The sequence below is a fragment of the Vicia villosa genome, unplaced genomic scaffold (assembly GCF_029867415.1).
Source record: "Vicia villosa cultivar HV-30 ecotype Madison, WI unplaced genomic scaffold, Vvil1.0 ctg.005345F_1_1, whole genome shotgun sequence".
NCBI lineage: Eukaryota > Viridiplantae > Streptophyta > Magnoliopsida > Fabales > Fabaceae > Vicia > Vicia villosa.
In genome coordinates, this window is record NW_026706608.1 from 22,075 (window position 1) to 39,762 (window position 17,688).

General features: G+C 36.8%; 2 protein-coding genes across 4 annotated transcripts; one reads left to right on the forward strand and one right to left on the reverse strand.

Moving 5' to 3' along the window:
• The first annotated feature begins 2,230 nt into the window (after positions 1–2,230).
• LOC131642579 (protein MAIN-LIKE 1-like) lies at positions 2,231–3,190 on the forward strand. Its single transcript, XM_058912814.1, has 2 exons — positions 2,231–2,904; positions 2,993–3,190. The coding sequence occupies exons 1-2, from the start codon at positions 2,314–2,316 to the stop codon at positions 3,188–3,190; spliced, it is 789 nt and encodes a 262-aa protein (XP_058768797.1). The 5' UTR covers positions 2,231–2,313.
• Positions 3,191–11,645: 8,455 nt separating this feature from the next.
• Positions 11,646–17,571, reverse strand: LOC131642578 (uncharacterized). Of its 3 annotated transcripts, none has more exons than XM_058912812.1 (19): positions 17,281–17,571; positions 16,736–16,923; positions 16,333–16,440; positions 16,153–16,224; positions 15,886–16,033; positions 15,599–15,681; positions 15,175–15,230; positions 14,839–14,975; positions 14,643–14,736; positions 14,486–14,551; positions 14,097–14,319; positions 13,864–13,965; positions 13,678–13,763; positions 12,735–12,857; positions 12,570–12,639; positions 12,385–12,476; positions 12,201–12,305; positions 11,999–12,115; positions 11,646–11,769 (listed from the first exon to the last, which is right to left on the reverse strand). In XM_058912812.1, exons 1-18 carry the CDS (start codon positions 17,430–17,432, stop codon positions 12,002–12,004), a joined length of 2,019 nt encoding a protein of 672 aa, XP_058768795.1. In that variant the 5' UTR covers positions 17,433–17,571; the 3' UTR covers positions 11,646–11,769; positions 11,999–12,001. The 3 variants fall into 3 exon arrangements, with proteins under 3 accessions (XP_058768795.1, XP_058768794.1, XP_058768796.1); XM_058912811.1 differs by having other exon boundaries at positions 11,646–11,914; positions 17,281–17,570; XM_058912813.1 differs by having other exon boundaries at positions 11,646–11,914; positions 16,333–16,437; positions 17,281–17,569.
• Positions 17,572–17,688: the final 117 nt, after the last annotated feature.

A 17,688-nucleotide genomic window follows, 5' to 3' on the forward strand; every position in this document is an offset into this window, starting at 1 on the left:
CGGTGGCTCTTCGCACTGACGGCGCCGGAGAGGTGTCTTCGTGAAATCCAGGTAATAGCTATCGTCTTCCGCTTCGAATTCAATTGCTTGAGATTCTTTTTCTGTTACGCTTTTCTACTTCTTTAATTTCTGTTATCGATGCTCTATATCATTACCAGTAAATTGAATGGAGAAGGAGAAAGATACTGATGATATATTGAGGATGATGAAGAGAATTCTTGAAGTGGTGGTGAAGATGATGATGATTGACGGTTGAGAAGATGAAGACGGTTGGGGAGAGTGATAAGGATCAATGAAGAGAAAATGGTGGAGAAGTTTGATGAAGATTGAAGAGATTGAAGATGATGGAGATGATGATGGAAGGTGAGAAGTGAATCGGGAGAGAGATTGAAGGATGATGTGTATGGAGATGAGAGAATGGTTGAGAGGCTGAGAATTTGGAAGAATGGTAGAGGAATTGTGGTGAAGAAGCTGAATGAAGGTGGAGGTCCTGATTTTATAGCAATGAAGGTTAGTTAGCTCCTGATTTTGCAGTTAGCAGTTTGTTATATTTCTGTTTTGGTAGTTATAGAATCGGTTAGAGGTTGGTTTTTCTGTTAGGTTGCAGTTGGAAATCTGTTTGACAGTTAGTTGTATGGTTAGAGGCAGTTAATTGATTAACTGTTAGAAGGGGTTAGGGGCTGATAGTTAAAATTGGTTAGGAAAGGCTGTTATAACTGTTATGAGGTGGTTAAGTTATGTGTACAGGGACAGTTAGGAAGGTTAGAGAATTGTTTAGGGAATTTTGTTATGGTTGAATGTATGGATGCAGGACTGACTTGTTGTATTTCTTCACTTCTATTTTGTAGGGTTAATGGCTGCATTTTTTTCTCGTCTATTGGTGAGTTGTTGAAGGGCTGGTTCGGACATGAAGAAGTGAAGATGGATGCAGGTTTTATGATGAATACAGGGGCTGTTTTGGTATGGATGTGAAGATGTGATGCTGTTGTAGGAGAACTAGGATTTGTAGTAGAATATGCTATTTGAACTATGAAGTGTATAATGCCATGACTTTCATAAAACGTATCTCTTTGATTCTTGAAGTTGTAATAAACTTCTCTTTTTTTCTCTTTTTTTTGATTTGTTTGAGACACCGTCTTGTAGCGATTCTTGGGCTTGAGATCATGAATGATGTGGATTTGTAATAAAAATAATATCAGCATTTGTTGTAATGAAGTTTGGCAATTTGTAATGAATGGACCTTGTGGAATTTGGAGGATGTGGTATTGGCATTTGATTTGAATTTTGTATGATGACTTTTCCCTCCATTGGCCTTTTTTGAATTTTAATTTTCTAGCTTTATCAATTCTTGTAACCTTGAGTGCATGTTCATATGATGGGATAACTCCAAAATATAATATAGACTTGCTTAAAAGTCTCGGCCAAACACTTCCACTCTTGATAGGATTCATAATATACCAAGTGAACTCTAACTCTCATAAGGTCCAAAACATACGTAACTTGTGATCCAAGTAACCCAATATATTATACTTTTGTTGATGAGATGAAACCATAATCCAAGCTCCTTGAAATAGAATGACTTTGTATGATGATGACACGACATACCATGGATCCGAGCCTTAATCCCATAGTCCCATATTCAAATAAGAACCAAATGAATCAAGCTTGAGTGAGGTAGAACTCTTAATCTCCAAGACCCTTGATCTCATGCTAAGTTTTACGGATTAATGAAATATGGTGCATTGGATGACCTAATGAATGTATGCATGGAATGCGAATCTTAAGCCAGTTAAAATAAAATTAGGTGGGCAAATTTTGGGGTGCAACACCGGGGACGCCGTGTGCGCGTTACACAGGACTTGGTGGAGAGTTCTTCTCCTTCAGGCTATAGGAGTAGGCTGGCTCGGGTATCTTCTTCCCGCCAGCGAGAGGAGGAGGATGATGATGAGGAGGAGGAGGAGGAGGAGGTCATACCGGATGTTGACCCTCCAGTCGGGGAGGAGGAGGAGCAGGAGGAGCAGGAGGTGGATAGCTATCCGGGAGGGCCTTTTGACACTTCCCTGCTGATTCACTACCAGGATCACGTCGCTCGGCGGATCTGGGAGGGAGAGGTATTTTTTTTAACTTAGCCGTTTATTTGTCACCATTTTTTATAATTTTACCGTTTATTTCTCGCTTATTTGTTTTTTTTTGTAACAGGAGAGAGAGCCATTGAAAATGGTGAACCACTCCAGGAAGATTTTCGGTCTGTTTAAACCAGCAGCTCAGTGGTTTAACGACCATGTGCGAGGTTCAGGGCTTAGCGGGCTCTGCATGACCGGGTACACCACCATCAGCACCGGCATGCAGGGGGCATTTGTGGAGCGCTGGCACAAGGAGACGTCATCTTTCCACCTGCCGGTTGGGGAGATGACGATCACCTTGCATGACGTCCAGTGTCTTCTCCACCTGCCTATTAGGGGGCCGCTGTTGACCCACTCCAAGATCCAGAGGGTGGAGGCCATTGAGTGGATGACGCTCTATCTGGGCATGGAGGAGGAGGTTGCTCACTTTGAGTGCGCCACGACTTGTGGGCCTCATGTCCGGTTCACTACACTGAAGATCTATTTTGAGTTCCACCTGGACGCGGCGGCCGAGGCCGAGCAGGAGGATAACGACCTGTTCACACAGTATCACCGCGACTGCGCTCTCCGGTGCTGGTACATGCATGTGGTAGGCGCTGCATGCTTTGTGGACAAGAGCGCCAGGTACGTCGACGTGACCTACCTCCGCTATTTCATGGACCTGGATACCGTTCACCAGTGGAACTGGGGGGCAGCTACTCTGGCATATCTCTACCAGAAGCTGAATGAGGCCTCCAACTGGAGGACGAGGCAGCTGGTCGGATCCTGCACTCTGCTTACGGTACGTTTGATTTTAACACATTCTCGTATTTATTTATTTATTTATGTTTCGTATTTAATTTTAATACATTATCTTGTTTCTGTTTCAGAGCTGGATCATCTCCTACTTCTCCCGCATCCACGGCTTCCACATCGATCCTGAGTATGTGGACCCCATGCCCAGGGCCGCCAGATACGTTCTCCAGAGGGGGAACGATGCGGTGGGACCATACCGCCTGTACCTGGACCGCACGATGCACGACGACGTCACCTGGAGGCTGTTCGCCGACTGTAATACGGTGAACTGACTTTTATTTTTATAAGCAACAATGTTGCGGTGTGCAAGAGTCGCCACCGACTTTTATTTTATCCAATTAGGAAAGGTATAAAAGAACAGGAAAGACCTTAAGTAAAGATTTGAGTTCGGGGGGTAGGTTATGAAAAGGGAAGGTGTAAGCACCCTTTTCATCTGTAGTTATCTACGGGCTCTTAGTTGCTTGGCTCACTTTTATTTGAAATGTTTGATTTGTTTGAAAGAGTAGTGTGTGTTTAGAAAAAAACACTTTCGTTTTGAAAATGTCTAAAAAGACAATGTTAAAAAAACATGGTGTGAAAAGTATCTGTTTTTATTTGAATTGATTGTGAGCAAGCACTTAAGAGTTCCTACCCTAAGTTTGTAAGGTCTTTCCTATTCATTAAGGCTTTCCTTGGGCGATAGTACTATCCATACCATTTTAGGGCAGGTAGTCCTATACAATGGATGTGCGGGTCATCGAAGGGTCATCGAATCGTCATAGGGGCTATCCATACCATAGTGAGGGTAGGTAGCCCTATGAGATATGAATAGTCATAAAGGCAACCAGTAAAGACTCCTTAGCATACGAAGGGACAATCATCATTTATCGAGGCAACATCGAGGGACGAGATCATGTTTATCGTAGGCAACTCGAAGGGACTATGATCTTTATATTGAGGGACTATGATGATTTTATCGAAGGCAACAGGCTAAGGAGTCCCTACGCTCGAAGGGACTTGACTATTGTTTTCCGAAAGGCAACGTAAGAGAGGGTTACCCTAGAGGTGAGTGAGTGCAAGTATGTTGTATTCAGCTATCTTATTTATCTTGGAATTAGAAGTGATCTAACGATTGATTTTATCTTTCCATACAATCCTAAGGCATACATCTAAGCAGTTAATATATACAGAAAAATAAAGGTGCGGAAATTAAAATGTCCTACGCTATTACATGGCTTTGGGGCAGTTACATTATTTATAAAAAATGCGAATACATAGTAAATGTATAAAGAGGGAATTTGCGAATGTCCACAATGCTCCAAAGGCTCAAGATAGTACCTCATAAAAACACAAAATGTTAGTAACAATAAAATAATAGAGGAGGAAATACCAAAAATATTAACAAAACTAAGCATATTAAACTCTGAAAGAAAATGACTAATTAAAATATTTTTGGTGTTTTATATTTTAATATTTTTTTTGTTTTTATTTTTTAAGTGATTTTATGTACAGGTATGGAATTATTTACAAGTTAAATTAATCGGAGAAAGATCTAAAAAAAACCATACACAAATTAATAATTTATCTTGATTAAAAAAAAAACTAATCTAATTAACTATACAAGTTAAAATATTTTTTGCATTTTTATATCTTTTAGGTGTTTTTAATAAACAGGAATAATTAAATTAAGTGAAAAATAATCTAATTAACTGGAATAATATTAACCTGATTAAAATAAAATTAAACAATTGAAAAAGAGTTGATTAAAATGAAGTAGTGAACTTAATAATAATATTAATAAAACTAGACTAAAGATGATGAACAAGGGCGCCACTTTTTATATTAAGGTGGAATTTTTATTCATTTTTTTTAAATTCAAATCAATAACCAATCCTAAGTTGACACATGGATGTAGTTTTTTCGATTAAAAAAAGGAGAATATACAATATCATGTTGCAACACAACACCACCATTCTCTCTCACATAATGTAGTTTTATATTTATTCATCTCATAGAAACATTGCAGGCAACAGACACCAAACCATATATATATATATATTTTTTTTGACTAAACCATATATCTTCTTTTAAACCTCAATAAAAACACAAACTATGAAAACAAAGAGAGAGTAATTACCCGCCATAAAGAGATCTTCGTTGCATTTTTCCGGTGTGCGTTCGGCAGAGCTCAAAAGCGAATGAGCGGAAGATCCACCGCTGCTATTTGATGGGAGGTCGAACAGGAGTATTGCCGTTGTTCGTGCGTCGACGGTATGAGTTCGTCGAAGGCGGCGCTGCTCCTTAATGGTGAGGCTGCCTTTGCGGGTTGCGACGCGACGGTCCTCGAGTGGTCCCGATCTGTTTTAATTTGTGTTTCTTCAACCTGTGAGCAAAACAGAAAAAAGACAAACAATACTGGGATATGGAAAACATTAGTGTAATCAATTTATAGAATAACTCATGTATTGTTTGTGATGCTTCTTTTTGTTGTTGTTCTTCCTCCTATATTATAGGAGAGGTGGTTAAGGTTTTGTATGGCTGAGATTTAGTGAATGGATTATGAGAATGGTAGATGAAAAATATATATAAACGTTATTACTAGTTGGTGGTGTAATGGTTGAGAAAAAGGATTTACAGTGCTATCATGTGGGGTATTTTTACAGAATGAATGGTTTATTGTGTATGAAAGCGGTATGTGTGAGGGAGAAAATAAGGATTAGGAAGTTCCTGTACGTGAAAGTGGGTTTGTTAGTGTCGATTAGGATTAGTGTCCAATGGCCTCTCCCTATTGTGTAAAAATGTTCTACATTTATAAGGTGGAATTAGGTTAAATGAAAATGGAAAGAAATCATTTAGTCAGTCAAAATAATAAAATCCAAAAGAATCAAATATTATTTAATTTTGAGGATTAAGATTATTTTAAATAACTATAATGATTTTTCCCTAATATACTAATTTCTACCTAAAATGAGAACCAAAATTAAATCTTTTTAAATCTTTTTATTTTTATGATTTTTTTGTTATTTTTTTGGATTAAAATGGAAAAAAGTTAAAAAAAGTATTTTTTAAATAATAAATAAATAAAATACGAAAATAATTTTTAAATAATAAAAAGAACTCTTTTTTTTTTTTTTAATATAAAATAAAAATAAAATTAAGACTGTTAGAAACAAATAAAAGGAAAAAAATGTTAGAGGTGGGATTTGAACCCGGGACCTTACACTTGCAAACCTTACTTTCTTACCGACGGGGCTATGTCAATTATTTGAAATAAAATGACATATGAGAATATATGCGGGCAAATTTTGGGGTATGACACCGACTACGCTCAGGTTGTCCCCTTCGACGGGGTTGCTCTATATTCAGGCTGGTTGGCATGCGGGACCGGCATCATGGTTCGGTATCTCCCGGAGCGGTGCATGCGTCAGTTCGGATTCGTGCAGATCATACCCAGGTCACCCTTCGAGGCTGCTCCTGACACAGTGACCAGAGTGCAGCTCACTGCCATATGGGAGCATTGGGAGGATCATGTGGTACCGGAGGAGTACCGTCGCATGCGGGTCACCCAGGACTGGCACAGTGTGGAGGGGTACGTCACATGGTTCTACCGGGTGTCCCATCCTCTCTTGAGACCCGACGTTCCCGGCGCTCCTAGGCCAGCACACGAGGAGATCCTGGAGAACCAGCAGGCCGAGGATGATCACGCCATTGATCTCATGCCGATCTGTCAGCGGATATCGATGATTGGGCGGGACGCGTTGGATCGAGGTATCGTGGAGCGAGGCGGTCCGGAGGCAGTCGCGGTGATGGAGATGATCGTCCTTGATGCGGACCGTGCGGCGACATACAGGCGGCAGAGGAGGGCCCAGGGCGAGAGGGTTAGGCACACCCAATAGTGGTCGGGTTTATTTATTTTTTGTTTTCGGATTGTATCTTTAGCACACTATTTTTATTTGTTTCGGTTTGTATATATTATTTTCATCGGATTAGTATTTTTTTTTGTTTATTTATCATATTAGTGTTTTCAGTCTATCTATTGTTTATTTTATTTGCCGGTAACGTTTAATTAAAATGCGGTTGCGTTTAAGAAAAAACATAAAAAAAAACACAGTTTCTGCATAATTCGGAAATGAACTTCCGAATTCACCCCCCATGAGGTATTTTCGGATGTTCATCTCCGAACGCACCCCCCATGAGGTGTTTTCGGAGATGAACTTCCGAAGCAAGGAAATTTTTTTTAAAAAAAAAGCGCTTCGGAAGTTCATTTCCGAAGCAGGGGTAGTTTGGGAATTTCGCTGGGGGTGACCCCCCATAGGGAGGTGGGTAAAGAAATTTTCCTTTTTTATTGGTTGAAACATGTGTGGGTCTTACTACTTTATGTGGGACCTATTTTCAAAATGAAAGGTCCATACATATTTCAACCAATAAGAAAGTGAGTGCTTGAGAGAGTGTTCAAAAGAGAGTGTTGCTAGCACTCCTCATCCCCATAAAGAGAGAAGGGGGAGATTAAAATATTATGTTTCGTTTAAAGGCAATTTATTTCTTCCACATCTTTTAAATTTTTATTTCAAAGAAAGCTATAGTAGTCTATATATAAATAAAGTGTTTTAATTTATTTGAATCTTTATCTAAATTTTTATAGGTGCGAAATAGCTCATTATAAATAAATTTAAAAATTAGATTATTTATCTTATTTTTTCTGTGGATTATTTTGGGATATGGTAGGTTTCTTCCTTTTTTTTTTTAAAATTTATTGGAGGAGTCCATGTCAATTAGGGGTGACAAATAGACATGTCCGTTTCGTTGGAATCTGTCTTGCAAAATCTAAAAAAAAAAAAAAATAGGGCAGGGCGGGCATAGGGTAAGGTTTGAGCTTAAAATCTTGTCTCGTCCAAAAAGAAATAAGGGTGAGGCGGACACTGCACATTTTTAACCTAAAAATTTCAAAGACATTTTGTAGTTATTTGACATTTCCTTCCACACTAGAAGCAATTTAGAATGACGGTTGATCTTTCTTTACATTGTTTTTAGAAATTTGGAGTTTGTTTTTCGTGCCTTAGAAATGTCAGAAATGTCTTGAGTTTGTGAAACATGAGATCCATATCTTGATCACTTTTATTTTGGTAGTTTTTCTTTACATTGTTTTTAGAAATTTGGAGTTTGTTTTTCGTGCCTTAGAAATTTCTTGAGTTTGTGAAACATGAGATCCATATCTTGATCACTTTTATTTTGGTAGTTTTCATCTTCTGAGTCCAAGTGTTTGGCCTTTGTAACTTTTAGTTCAAGAATTTTTATCCTTTTGTCGCCTTCTTCATTCTTAGCTAGCCTTTTTAGTTATACTTCATGTTCCTGCAACTTTTCAAACAAGGTAACCAAATTCATACAAGACAAGTCTTTAGATTCATAAATCATAGAGTTTTTAGGTTGCCAACTATAGTTTAAGCATCTAAGAAGTTTTATAACTAAATCTTCATTTTGAAATACTTTATCCAGAGTTCTCATATGATTTATAATGTGAATAAATATTTTTCATATCTTAGATGTTTTTCTCAATTTCATTCGAAAAAGCTCGTATTCATGTCATGGGTCACTGTGTTCATCTCAGTCCATTTTACTTCGGCAATACCTTCATGGATAACTTGAATGGTGTCCTACAATTCTTTGGTAGATTCATAGTAAGGAACTCATAAGAAATCATCAATACCTAGAGCGGTAATAATAATGGTTTTTGCTTTCAAATTGTACTGCACTTTTTCCTTATCCCTTTTGGTCAAAATATATTTATCTTTGTTTTCTACAACACCATTAATTAGATGTGTGAGAACAAGTGGACCATTCTTTATAGAAGTCCGAATATCATAATTCATCTTCTCTATAAATATTTTTATTTTTTTCATGAAGCACACCCCTCTTCATTGAAGGATAAATGTATGTTTAGTGACTTATTTGAAGTCATTTTTACCTCCTGAGATGATAGAATGTGGATTAGGCTTGCATACCATTTGTTAACTAAAGAACTTCAAACACAGGAGGGAGGATAATTGTAATATTTGAATTTTAAAAAATATTCATACAAATGCTTTAATTTAAAATAATTAATGCTAGAAGATGAAAAAAACATAAATGAAGCATTATAATAATAAAAAAGAGAAGAGATGGAAAATAAGCAGTTGAATAAAATAAATAGCAAAAATAGAAGAGAAAGGGATAGAAAGATTATTAGAAAAAGAGAAATGCAAAGAGAAATAGAGAGAAAGAGAGTTTGTTATAATCTTGGTAATGAAACTCTAACTGAGTCAGTTACAGGATGAGGTATATATATGTGGCTGCAGTGACAGGTGTCACTGCCAGCTCACTACCAGCACACTATTACATTGTATCACTTAATCTAACTCTATATAATACTATATACTCTAATAAAGATCACATTAGAAATTTATCTTGAGTCGGCCTAAATCATTTGACTTAATCTAGTTCTCAAAAGTCCTCCCTTGAGATTTCTACTAAAACAATCTTGAGTTTTTTTCACATGATCAGTCCAAAAAACCTTACAAAATAATTTGAGCTTTTGCACATGATCAGTCCAAAAACCTTTACAAATAACATAGAGCTTTTACGCTGACTCAACTCAATAATCTTTCACAAACAACTAGAGCTTGTACACAGGCTTAGATCAATAACTTTAAATTAAGTTTTTTACAAGTTTAGCTTGCAACATTTAAATATATTACAAAAGGATCACAAGATAAATACTCCTTTGAATAAACAATTAAAATACAACACTAGTACAACACAACTCTTAGATGAAAATTTCCACTCTATTGACACATAGACAACTATAGTGAAAAATAACTTTATAAAATAATCAAAAACCTTTACTAATGCATTTTGAAACGGGGAGAAACGTCCTTTATATAAAAAAAATGGCTAAAAAACGAAATAATCAAAGAGCTTTTTACCACTTCAATCGATTAAATCCATATCTTAATCTGTTAGCTTAGCCAAGAAAATATAAAAAATTGAATTCTGACGTTACTTATTCGATTAAAAGCCTTCTAAATCAATTAAGAGACGTTTCACTTTGTTTTAATTGATTAGAAGCAATGTTCAATCATTTAACCAATGTATTTTTCATTTCTAATTGATCAACCAAACTTCTTATTAATTCAAGCACTTGCCCATATTGATTTTAAGAAGCTTATTAGAAAGGTGAGAGATTTGAAAATACATATTGCGTGTGTGCGTGAATTGCCTTAGTACCTCAAAACTTACTCTTGTTTTTATTTACAATTAACTAATAAAAAAAGATAAAACACTAAGCGTAAGATCGTACCAGCTTTCACATCTTTAATCTTCAAGTTAACAACTTCAAGATCACCACTTTACACCTTTAAGTTCTTTTGCTTGATTCAATATTGTCTAACACTTTGACTAGAATTTGATAATTTAACTGTCGAGACTTGTGATTAATTATTTATTGTTCAAATGTCATAATCAATAACCATTGGAAGAGTTATCATTATCAAAACCACTTGACGACATAACATGCACATCATATAGAACCACAATAATAAGTAATATAATGACACATGTCATGAGAATAAGGTTTTAGACATCCGAAAAAATGTTATAATTTACCTATAAAAAGAATAAAGTGTCATGATTAAGGTACTCATTCGCAAAAATCTAAAAACATTCTTCTTTGTCTTATTCAGCCATTAACTTGAACGTTAGAGTGTTTTTAGGTAGCACCCCTCTCTTTTTTAATACACCATAGAAATATTAAAGTTAAAACGATATTGGGGACCGTCATAACCATTAAAGTTAAATATATTCTCAACATTTTTTAGGTCCAAATCAGATTAACATTCAAATCTAAGTGAACCATTTTACACCCCAATTAATATTGTGTTATGAAAATAATTACATCTTATAATTATTAACATGATATAAGAGCCTTTCGATCCAATTCTGCTATGATTTAATCGTGTTTCCACCGCCATGCCTCCTCGTGCATCTCCTGTTGATTCAATTATCGATCAATTCATTACAATTTTTTGTTCATACGACGAGACCTTCTCTATCATTGTTATACCCTGATCCTTATTGGCTTCAATTATCACTCTTAGGCATGGTCGCTCTTAGAGAGAATATGAACCTTGAATTCATTGATGGAACCATCGCCATTCTTGTTGATTCTTTTGATCCTATTTGGGGTGCATGGAATAGGTCCAACATGCGCGTGCATTCATGGATCATGAATTATGTTTTGAAACCAATGTATTGTTTTCAAGAAGAATGTTGTCCGCATGGTGATTTGAATTGTATTTCAAAGCTGCAACCAGAGATTATTCCCTCAGACAAGATTCACGATTGATAAGTGAGTTTTTCTTCAATTTGACTTTTTGTTTTGTAGGCATTGGAGACTTATCTTCCAATTCTAGTTTGCACTTGTCGTATGCAGAGTTCTTGTGAAGTTATGAGGAGTGCTCACAACAATCACAACCTGCAGAGTTGTTAGATACCTCAAGCACAATCCTGGTAAAGGTTTGATGTTTTCTAGGGACTCAGAATTTCAAATATTGGAGTATTCAGATTCTGACTAGGAAGGATTTATTGATAGTAGAAGATTAATCTCAAGATATTGTTTCTTCATAGGCACTTAACTCATCCTAGAAAACAAAGAAGCAATTGGCAGTATAAGGCATCCTCTGAGGCAAAATATAAGGTTTTATCAACTGTGACATGTGAACTAATTTGGCTGCTCTTTTTATTGAAGGATCTCAACATCACATACACAAGACCTTGTGTACTTTATTGCGATTCATTACTTTGTCTATGCACAACTGATATTCTAGACGACAAATACATGCTGCATTTCCAGAACAGGTTCAAAATATCATAATCCTAATCATAATTTGATTTGAGAAAATGTAGTAGAAACTCTGCAATGCACACTCTTGGCAGAATCGCTACAAACAGCATCATCAGTGCAACAGTTTCAAGCGGAACCTTACCTGAATTTACAGTATCAGAAGTTATGAACAAAGACTTCTTAGCAATTGTTTCAACAAAAGTATAAAGAAAATCAAGATTATTACCTCTCAATCGAAGTTATCAATTTTGACGGGAATGATGTTATCAGCAACATTGAAGCCTCCAATCACTCGCGCGAAGAAAACCATTTGTTGTTCAAGTGTATACTTAATGTTCTCAGCCTACATCAAACCCGTCAGTTTAGTAACATATAGTCATTATTTCCTTCATTTCCGATAGGAATTAAATCAGGATACAGGTATGTACCTTTCGGAAACCGTGTTGTTCTCCTTCATACTCAACAAGCACAACTGGCACACCCTTTTTCTTCAAGGCCTGGTAAATTAATCGAGCTTGACTTGGCGGCACAACCTGCAATGAGTAGACATTTTTTAACAAACTGAAATTTGTCGACTACTTGCATTGAAGGTTTATTTGCATTGTTACTAACCTTATCTTCCAATCCTTGAAATAAAATAATGGGACAAGAAAATTTATCAACGTGATTGATCGGGGATCTTTCGAACCACACCTCATCAGCTCCTGCAATCGGTTAAAAGATAAAGCAACATGATGCAATAAGTCCAAATGAAACAAATAAATAAAAGTTGTCTCAAGCGATCATGGTTGACTTACCAACTAGATTATATATGTCGTGAGATTCAAATTTATGAGTTTCTTCTACCAATGACTTCAAGTCAGCTACCTGTTTGAGAGACCAATTGGAAAATTAATTACATTGTAAGGACGAAAATTTAATCTGAATTATCTATCCATTGAAGAGTCCGAAGACGAACTTACACCATACAAAGATGAACCGGCTTTAAAAGTATCTTTAAAAGCAAGTGCTGCTAAGGTAGTATATCCACCAGCAGAGCTCCCTGTTATACACAGCCGCTCCCTGTCAACTTTTCCGTTGTTCGCCTAGGAAATAAGAGTAGTTAAAGCAGTTAGTTAGTTGAGGACTCAAGGTTGTTATAAGGCTATTTGTATGTGTTCCAGTTGACCTCAAGTCCGCACCACTGCGGCTACGAGGTATTGTCCACTTTGTGTATGAGGACCCTCACAATTTTGTCTTTTAGAAAAGCCGCCTCATCGGAAGTACAAATCCACCACAGCAAGATACAACTTCTGTTGGTGATTTTAGTATCATCAATGTATTTTGGTAGTAATGTGATTTACTGTAGGCCGATGCAATTATGCGTTAAGCTTGAAACGAGTTAGGGTAGTGCGGAGTGCACGCTCGTAGAACCAAACGTGCAATTGAATACGAATAATAGAAACGGGGTTCCAAAGGGCGGAGCCCCTGGCGGGGTGCGGGGTCGTTCGAAAAATTCGTTTGAATAGTTGCACCCTTTCCCAACCGACATAACCGTTTTACCGAACAGGTGTGTCGTTTCCCAACCAACATAACTGTTTTTACCGAACAGGTGTGTCATTTCGGTTTCTATTATTGATCTCCTATATAAGGAGTCATTTGACCTCGGTTTCGGATACGAAATTATACTTCTTCTCTACATTCTGATCTGTTCTCTATTGTCAGAAACAGATTGTTCTTCGAGAATTATTCCCGCAAAGATTTCGTGAACCCAGACAAGAATAGGGTCGAAATACTTTGTTCGGAAAGTGAACGAACACGATTCTTGAAGATATCCAAGATTATCATACCATTTTTCTAACAACTTCGCTATCTCATCTTTCATTTCTAGTTCCTAACAGAACAGTATGAAACAAAAAAAAATACCAAATATGTAGCACAACTACAAGAGTCATTGACATCCACAATTCCCCAGCGTCCTAAAAGTCGGTCTCTGTACTCTCTGCCATAACCTTCAAAATAATAATGTAGTATATAATTCAGAACATCGCTTTGTAGGCAAAGCAATGTGAGAAACAAACCACCTCGGAAAAAAAAGGGTGAGAAACAAACCAGTGCTGCCACCATAATTAACATCGGCAAATGCCCAACCCCGACTAGTCCAGTACTGAGTGCTCAAATTTAAAACTCCGCGTGTTTCATTCGTTGGCCCTCCTGAAATATTCAAATAAAACATGAGCATCATCTTGCCGCTTATAATGCCCATAATATTCAGAGCCATTGGTACACAGTTTTCTTAAGCCAATGGATTAGAATGCATAATTCCTTACAAGACCAAGAGTTACCATGGCTCTTCAATAATAATGGAGGCTTTTCTTCTTCAATGGCTCGGTATGTAGGATTAGATGGTGGATAAAAGTATGCATAAGCATTTTGCCCAGGAACTTCAGTTGGGAATTCAATATACTCGGGCTTACTGATGTACGAACTATATTTTAAACTATCTGGTGAAGAGGACCAAATAATATTGAAATCGGCTACTTTTGATTTATCGTCATCTAAAGTCACCTGAAAAAGCAACAAAGCCATCAGCGACTTAATTGTCTTATTTGAGTTTATCTACCGGCAAGCACTTGTGAAACTGTTTGGAAGAGTTTACGAAATAGTTTCCTTAACTCTCCAGGATAGCTTAAGTAACTTTAACAGTAGAATGGTGAGCGAAAAAAGTCGTCACCTTGGCGACTGATGATGGATGAACTGCAGATGCTCCTTCCACGAATAGGCAATCAGTACCAGAAGTCTGCAACGGCACGATTGCAAAGTTAAGACTATAATCGTGTGAAGATTTGATTTAGAATCCAAAAAGGTGAGGAAACAGTTATTAAAATTACAATGTTATCGATATCCGTGAAAGGGATATCAAGCACGGTTAGTTTGGAGCCCGGTACATCCTCGATAATACCGAGATATGATTTCCCCTTCTGCCTGCATACACAACCAAACAGTTGAATTGATTATACCAGAATGCATAAGAGAAAAGACGAAAAAGAGACAGATAAGTAGCAGAGTTAGAATCAATCTAATCACCTGTAACTGCAAGCAATTAGTTTTTTCTGTTTGGGACTTTGCACAAATTCATAAGAATTCATACCGAAAACCCATAGTGGCCTTGCAAACTCGGCATCTAAAGAATAAATAGGCACGACCTTATTTTCTGACTCGATCTGTAACAAATAGAAGAAGTTCGAAAAGAAAAATATGATGTAAATAATTAATGAATTTTATAATGGATATTGCAAATGCATAATTTCCAAATGAATGTAAAATTACACGGTAGTAATGAATATTTATCAATACAGAAGAACAAAAGTTAAAAAAATATATATTCATGGCATGCAGGAATGAGCTGTGAAAGAAAATTACCCATTTATGGATATTCCAAAAACCGCTTTCCCTATCCGTGATGAAGAAAAGTTCCCCTGCATAGTTAAATTATAAAACGTGTATAAACAAGAATGCATAGAATGATCATAACAAATGTTCTTGTTGGAATCAATAGTATGCTCTGAATCAATGAAATCAAAAGTAAAATTTGATACTGAATGAATACATCATCTCATACCCTACCGATCAATGCTAATGCACCTATTAGATTTTGCAATCTTCATAACTAACGAATAATGAAATGCTCTAAAAGCATGACAGTAACAACTAGAAAGTCAAAACAAAATTTTATACCGTAGTGGACGGCAGATAATAGCGGATCACCAAAAAAACAATATGAGAAATATCGGATAGAGTAGCGGGCAAATAGTTTGGTGTTATAAAAAAATGTTAAATTAAGTACCATCTGAAGACCACTTGGGCTCAATTGGAGACTCTATAACTGAAGGATCGTACCCGGCTACACAGACACTCTTGTAGATCTCTCTGCCTCGAAACAAAAGATGATTAAGCTTCAAGTTGAAACATGACATTTACATATAATGAGAAACTACAACATAAATTATTATATGGAACTTGAGGCGGGAGGCCTCAACAGAGAGACCTCAACAGGGAGGCCTAAATCTACAAAGTAGGCACACTTTCTTAATTCTTACACAAGTCACAACTAAGGCAAAAAGTTCAGCTCACCCTTTTTCAGAAATATAACCAACCCAAAGTTCTGATTTATCCCATGGCATGTTGGGGTGACTCCATTGTATCCATGCTATTCTCTCACTTTTAGGGTCTAGACGTGGGAAAGCATAGAAATCACTCCCACCAACTAGTACTTCTGGTTCTGAAAGTTGAACAATTCAGTTAGATATGATATTGATTGCAATACCTTATAATGCCAACAAGCATTAAGACAGTGAAAATATAACTTCTGAAAACCCATAACAAACAGCAAATAATTACCCTGAACATCCTTGTTGCCAAGTGCTATACATACAATAGTCGTACTAGGATTTTGACTGCTTTCCCTACGATCTAGACATGATAATACATTAGTGACAAAATAATTGAGTTAAGAAGTAAAATCACAATTGAAGCATTCTAGCATACGCCTCAAAGAAGAACTCGTTCTTAGATGCTTACCTTCCCTTACAGCAATAAAACGGTTAAAGCGAGTATCCAATACTCCATCTGCATAGCTTACGGTCGGTCCACCATAATCTGGAGTGAGAGGGATAGGAGACACATCTGCTATGATCAAAAACCCATACAAGAGCACAAGTCAACAGAATTGCTTGCTTCACACACAACATTCTCATGTTGATATAAATCAATACGTAAGAAAACTACAGAGTGAGTTTGATAAAATCATGGTTGCACTGTGATTTGGTTAAGCTACAAAGTGGTAGCTTTTGCTAAAATCATCGTATGCCAGTGCCACCGCGAGTCAGCTAAACTCACAGTGAATTCAAACATGCACATATCAAAGAGGCACAAATATAAGTGCTAACTAATTCATGGGGAGTAAAAACTGATGCTTGCTCACCAAGAGAAGAGATGGATTGTTTGTATAATCTCTGATCCTTGTAGTTAGCAAAAAAGACAACATCTCCTGAAACAGTGAAAGCACCACCCCCATATTCCTGAGCCAATGTTCTCACTCCAAATTCCTTCGGAGTAATATCTACAGCCTCGCCCCCTGGATTTTGCGGCTCAAGAACAAGAACTGCCCGTCTGAAACAAAAACAAATTTGTGAATTAGGACCGTCTATATTGACTTATTTGAGTTATCTAGTGACATAACATAACCACTTCTTCCAAGAGGTGACAAACACGGCTTAGTACATGTTCATAAATTGTTTTTAGCTTATTTTCATAAACTCTTCAAGAATAGCTTATATCAAAACATGAAAAAAGTTTGACTTTTTTTTTTACAGAAATAACTTAAACATAAACATGATAACATTGATAAGTGCTTAATTAAGTTGTTTATCCGGTCAAAAGACTATATTTTTCATCCTTTCTCACTTCCACCTCATCCAAAAGCACTTATTTTTAAGCTAAACAACACAAAGGGTCAATGAAACTAACCCCGATTCAGTCGGACGCAACTCAAGCAAAATGAGCCGACCACTGCCATCCACCGCGGTTCCACCAAGCCTCTTGGAAGCACCGGAGACGACATCAGCAGTGATGGGTGATTTCCAAGAGCCATAAGGGGCAGTGATTGTATCAGAAACCATTGTTACCTTAGCGGAGGTATTGAAGTAGTGTAAACAACATCGTTGATGGGGTTGGAAGAGAGAAAGTTTTGATTGTGTTGCTTCGTCATGCTTACAGGTTTTTCTTTGTTACATATAAAATATACAAACACACCTTTTGACTTCAACACAAAACTTATTATTTTTAAGTCTGAAATTAAATTGACTTTGTGTACCATTATATGCACTCTGAATTAGTTTTTAACTTCAACACAAGAAATCTATCTATAATCTATAA